General features: G+C 30.1%; 1 protein-coding gene across 1 annotated transcript; it reads left to right on the top strand.

The window, feature by feature from the left end:
- The first annotated feature begins 336 nt into the window (after positions 1-336).
- Positions 337-4,496, top strand: LOC111629347. The gene is made up of 5 exons (XM_023373238.1): positions 337-361; positions 462-594; positions 666-895; positions 3,656-4,005; positions 4,080-4,496. The coding sequence occupies exons 2-5, from the start codon at positions 573-575 to the stop codon at positions 4,264-4,266; spliced, it is 789 nt and encodes a 262-aa protein (XP_023229006.1). The 5' UTR covers positions 337-361; positions 462-572; the 3' UTR covers positions 4,267-4,496.
- Positions 4,497-6,511: the final 2,015 nt, after the last annotated feature.

Genomic DNA, 6,511 nt, shown 5'->3' with positions numbered 1-6,511 from the left:
GTGCATATAATATAAATAAAACCACACACAATGCCAAATGTGGCTGCCCAATAAACTAGTCTAGTGTCCAGAGAATTGCTTGTTATTTCTTGTAATTTTTTTCGGATTAAAGGAGAAGATATACCAACAGTTGCCGGAAGTTCGATGGTGTACATGTACTAATAACGAAAAGAAATGTGTAAGTTTATTATTTTGTCACAATGTAGTTTGCAGATATTGTGGCAGTACCTATTGCACTATCTAACAAAACATTTCAACGTGTGGACTTCTCAGCAGTCTCGGATGTCGAACCAATTCATTTCTATATAAAACGGCACAAAAAGAACCATGGCAATCAGTTGTGAACCCGTTTACAAAACAGGTAGAAATTTCTTGATTAGTCGTATAGAATTTCTTAAAACGGGTGGGAAAATTTTTCCTGTAAAACGTATTATTTACTTTTCCTTCTTGTTCCATGAAAGGTTTGGTTGGCCTTGATCTTTACCATTACAATCTTTGGATTAATATTCCGGAAATTCGTGAAAGACAATAAAGGAGAACCATGGACTTTAAGGAGAACGTATTGGTATCTGATGTCAACGTTAATGTCTCAAGGTAAATCTACACAATATACACTGTTTTCTAATTTATAACAGTGAATTATAATTTTTTACATTAATATTCAGGAGTCGACAGCAACAACGTGAATCGTTTATCTTCTAGAATAGCATTTGGCATCTGGTTGCTTATGACAGCAGTCTTGATCTGGGGTTACGCCGGAATATTGACGTCATTTATGGCCTTACAAACTGATGAACCGGTTCCGAACACGTTTGACGAATTAGCAGAAGGCATTGAAAGACGAGAATATACATGTGTACTGATTCCGCATGTTTACTTAGATCGATATTTAAAGGTAAATAGTACATTTAAAAATTCTACTATTTCATTTTGACATTGTTTATTTTGACTGGGCTACAATTTAAAATTTATTGGGCTACAATTAGAAAAAATTGTTGACCTATAAATTTCCACTTTCCTCATTTGTCTATCTTTCCTTAATCTCGAGAATGGGATTAGAGAGATGAAATCCAACACCAGATATGAAAACCGTTGGGGCAGGAGGCCCCGATTTACTGTATACGAACTTCCAATGCAAAATCACGTTATTTTACCCAAAGTTTTTCCCTGTAACCTCTTGAGATCCACAACTGAAAGATACTATTTTTTTATTGAAGTATTGTTATGCTTTTGACCTTTAAATATCACTTATTAGTAAATTGTAATTTTTCTAAAATATTTTTGTTCTGGTAATTAAAAAATGGTACGTGTCATATATGACACTATGGTTCTCTACCTATACAAAATGCAAACTTTTCCGTTCATGTAAAAATGGTTTATTTTACTGTTTTTGTACATTATTTGACATTCTATATTTACATATGATATACTTTGTAACCATTTTTATTTTACCAAGGAACAGATGTATTTTGCAGTTGATACAGTACACTGTAGCTCATACATTTTTACATTCTTTCATTGGACAGTGGTAATTTTTGCAATTTACAATGATTTCTGGTATGTATTTTGCTTTATTTTTGCATTGTATTTCGCTGGGATGCAAAGTTTAATAATTTTTTTTCGTCATTTTTATTGATCCCTTTTTTCTTATTGCCTGTACTGTCTGAATGTGATAGCGATTTTGACACTTTTTTAATTCGTTATTTGAGCAGACTAATGACTTACACTCTCCAGGACAGTCTGCTCAAAGAACAAATGTTTTGTCACTGTCTTTATCACTGAACCAGCCTTCCACTTTAGAGAGATTTCTATCAATATCATGTGTCCTATCATGTTTCTTATTTATTTCGACTGTTGACAATGAGAAATTAAAACTAAATCATTGACATTTATTATAAATATGTGATTTATGATATTAAGAATTTATAAGTTTATAATAATAAAAATTTTTGCAGACCAAATAAATAAGTATACAAAAAAATTCACATAAATTTGTGATGAATAAAAATAAATAATTATGTTTTTTAATAAATTAATTGAATAAAAAATGATAATAAATAATAGAATACATATTGCGGTCCTAATGACCTAATATCTATAAAAGTAAATAACTTGCAAATACGAAAACAGTTCATACACTGTAATGTAATTATTGTAACATAGAGACCCAATGTGCCATATACGACACGTTGAAAAGTTAGCTCATCTCATGAAATATTGTTATTAATATAGTTTTTAAAAAATACTCTTATATAATCTTAGAAGTGTCCTCAACAAGAACATGTATAAATTGTAAAATTATAATCAATAGAAAATTAACTCCTTATCATTCCAAGAAGATAAGGAGTTAAATAAATAATGTCATGACTGTTACTAACAAGAAAAATATGATATACTGGGGCTTGCCAACAGGAAAAGTATTATGTACAGGGGATAGATACTACTAATTTGAGATGAAAACAATATATCTTTAAATTAAAAATTTCAAGTATAATTAAAAATTGAAGTCCGGTATAATGACCACGTCACAATAAATAATTGCTCATATTATATTTATCTTATATTGTTTAGACATTAAGATTAATATATTTAGTCTCTTAAATCACTTTATGATGTGGTTTATGATCAAAATTGTGACTTTGGCAAATTTTTTGTTGATTGTTTCTAGGTTTGAATAACATTTTTGCTGATGAAAACAGGAAATACAGAATATATTATTTTTTCATAAATAAAATCGTTTTATATATTTAAGTACTTATTTTTATTGGCGATTTCTGACGCTCACACAAAAAAAATTATTTTTATTTTAAGTATTCTATTAGTAAAATATTATGTATATATACAATTGAATATTATTTGATTAGAAATTATTTAAAACGATGTCTTCTTGTCTTATATTAAGTGTTTTTTTTACAAGAAATTTTAAAAGGACTAAATGTAATTATTAACAGATTTCAATTTTTAACGTAAAATTATGACATTTTTAAGTCGAAGTCATTCGAATTGCAACAGTTGTATGTTGTAAATAAACTAAACGTTTTATTTTGGTCACGTTTCATTTTTGTGAGGTCGAGAAACAATTTCAGGATGGTTAAAATTAAACTCTATTTAACCGAATTAAATGAAACACGGCACGCATGCAATTTGGATCACGAATAAGAGGATTACGGTGTGAAAATTAATTAAAATTATCACCATCAGTAAAATGCGGCAGTATTCGATCGAAAGTGTATATTAATGGCCGTGAATTTATTTAAAAGATTCTGCTAAGTGGATCGTATGCACACCTTATCGATGATGAAGAACAGAATAGTAGGACATGTCTTTATATTCCTTCCAAAAAGTAACATTAGACAGTTGAAACTAAAGTTATTCTTGTAATAAAATGTTGTCCGCTTGTCTTAAAACTGTCATTCTTGCAGCGACAAATTTTCCTTCGTGTAAATATTTCAACTACATTTTTATATTTTTAAATCTCTCCGTTACGAATTGCATTCATATGTACCGAGTTTTGTTCGTTTTTGTTCAGAGGAGCAAGCTCTTCGAACGTCTGAATAACGTTAGTTTAATTCTAACCACCTCGTATTTTCTAATTTGTGGAAATTTCGATTTTTAAACAATATTAATTAATGAAATTTATTTTCTTTATATGCAGGAGTTAAGAACAAAACACGCAAGACTTTTTGTTACAGAAAGCAAAAAACATATTGATGTTATGAGTGCAAAGGTGAAACGAATGAAAGCTGCTTTCGTGAAAAAGTTTTTCAAAAATTACGTAGATAGAGAAGCTAAAAGTCATAAAGAAGCGAAGGCTTTTGCAGGAAAATTGTTTACCGATATTCTTAGAAAAGATCGAATGGTGGTTATCGGAACTGCTTCCGCTGAGAATCTTGTTGTAGTTGCTTATGGATCAAACTATGTGAAATCTGGTGATGTTCTTTCTACAGTTTATAAAGGATTTGCCATGAGAAAAGGATTTCCGTATAAAAAACAAGTTAACAAACTGTAAGTTGATAATTTACTGATGATCAAATATTTTAAAGCATCACAACCATTACAAATTATTTGTGTATTTCTAGAGTACGAAGAATATTTGAGACAAAAATTTTTAAAAATGAAGTTTTTCATGTACCCAGTTTTGAAGATGCGGTGAAACCTTTATTTGTAGCAGATTTATACGGTGCACTTGGAATCCTCGTGATAGGATACAGTTTGTCCTTTGCTTGTTTTCTCACTGAAATAGTTCTTGGAAAGTTTCTCAAATAGAAACGTTGAGTTATATGTTACAGCAATTTCATCTTAACCTGCATGGCATCAATCTTTACAAAGTTTACAAATGTCGAGGCATTCAGCGAACAGCAACGCTGCAGATGCTATAATAAAGCGTATGTCTAAAGTAATGTTACGTGACGTCTCTATCTGAAGGCTTTTTGTAAGCAATCTGCCATTGTTCGAGCAAATATTTACTTGTTACAATAAATCGCTTTAAAACAGCACATTTTGCCTTTCTGTGGGTCTTTTTTTAAATGATTAAAAAAGTATATTTAAATTCGAGAAACTTATTTTTAATTTAAGTTTATCGTAACCGTAGAAGATCAAAAGAGAATTGCAAATACAAAGATACAATACGCATAAATGTTTTGCTTATGGTTTATGAATAAAAAATACATCTGTTAACCCTGGGCTAGTGCAGGTGGGGTGTTTCGCCACCCCCAACGTTTTAAAGGTTGCACTATTCATAGATTTCGCAAGAAATATTTGTGTCCTCTTTAGTAGCTTCATGATTTTATGTATAGAGCATGCTCAGAAATTACTACGATGCTGCAGAAATTCCAGTAAGAGAAAAACAACAGTTCTCAGTNTTGAGATAGCTAGTGCTAATAATATAAATATAAAACCAAAGGATTATATAAATAATAATAATTGGTTTGATTTAGATTGTCGTTTAATGATTCGTAACAGAAATAGAGTTTGGAGAGCTTTTAAGAAAAATGGTATGGAATCGTACCGTAAATTATTTGTTATTTCGTGGCTTAGTTAAAAAGATTTGTTTAGCTAAGAAGAAAAAGTTTTTGTATACGGTTTAGAGTTCTGGGGTCTTTCGTAAAAATAATAAATGGTTCTGGAATCTATGTAGAATTAGAAATTATAATAGTAGAGTGAACATTTCTATGGAGGAATGGTTTACTTATTTTTACTCTTTATATGGTTCTTCACTTCCTTATATTGTAGATTTGTCTGTCTTTAATGAGTGTTTAACTTGGTCTAATGAAATTTTGGATGCAGATATTTTGAACTCTGAATTGAGTTATGTTTTAAATAAAATTAAAGTTGGTACTGCGCCTGGGGATGAAGGGATACCTTCTGAATTTTGGAGAATGGATGCTGTTTTTCCGATATTGCTTAGAAGCTTTGATAGGATCTTAAGATCTGGGGAAGTCCCAAAAGATTGGAGTAGTGCTATTTTATGTCCAGTATATAAAAATGGATCTAAGTTGATCCCTAGTAATTACAGAGGAATTTCTTTACTGAACTGTGTGTCAAAGATATTTTGTAATATATTGTATTATAGGTTGATTACCTGGTTAAATTTAAACGATGTTTTATTTGAGAATCAGGCCGGATTTCGTGAAAAATATTCTACGCTGGACAATATTTTTATTCTGCATACTCTTATTACTAAGACATTAATGAAAAAAAGGAGAAAAGTTTATGCATTTTTTGTTGACTTGTCCTCAGCTTTCGATACTGTAGATAGGAATTTAATGTGGAAAAAACTCTTGAAATATGGTATTAGTTTTAAATTTGTTTCCTTGCTTACTGAATTATATAAAGAGTCTAATGTGAAGATTAAATGGGGTCGTCTATGTTCTAGGTCTTTTTTCACTGTTACTGGTGTTAAACAGGGCTGTGTTTTAAGTCCTGTTTTGTTTAGTGTATATTTAAATGATTTAATTGAACAAATAACTAATTCTGACTATGAAGGTATCGAGGTGAATGGCATTAACATTAAAATATTGGCCTATGCAGATGATATAGTTTTAATTGCCGACTCAGTTAGAGGCTTACAAGGATTTATTAATATTTTGGATAAATATTTACTAGAAAATAATATGAGCTTGAATATTATGAAATCTAAAGTTGTTGTTTTCCGTAATGGTGGTAAACTTGCTAAATTGGATAAATGGTGGTTTAGGAATGATGTAATACAGATAGTTTCTCAATATAAATATCTGGGTGTTGTATTCAGATTTAATGGTAAATTTAAATATCATATTCAGACTGTTAAAAAGAATGCCTTTGTTAAAACTGATAAAGTTATTCAAATGTGTAGATCGGCGAAATTGCGAAATTTGAAAGATTGTCTAAGGATTTTCAATTCAATTGTTAAATCATCTATGTTATATGCATCTGAGGTTTGGGGATACCAATATGACGAATTGGATCCGGTTCTGGTTAATTTTATAAAAAAGTTATTTGGTTTGTCTCGTTGCACCCCAAATTATTTGAT

Source organism: Centruroides sculpturatus, unplaced genomic scaffold (assembly GCF_000671375.1).
Source record: "Centruroides sculpturatus isolate CEXI.00-Female unplaced genomic scaffold, Cexi_2.0 scaffold395, whole genome shotgun sequence".
NCBI lineage: Eukaryota > Metazoa > Arthropoda > Arachnida > Scorpiones > Buthidae > Centruroides > Centruroides sculpturatus.
This window is presented reverse-complemented; position numbering and strand designations above follow the sequence as displayed.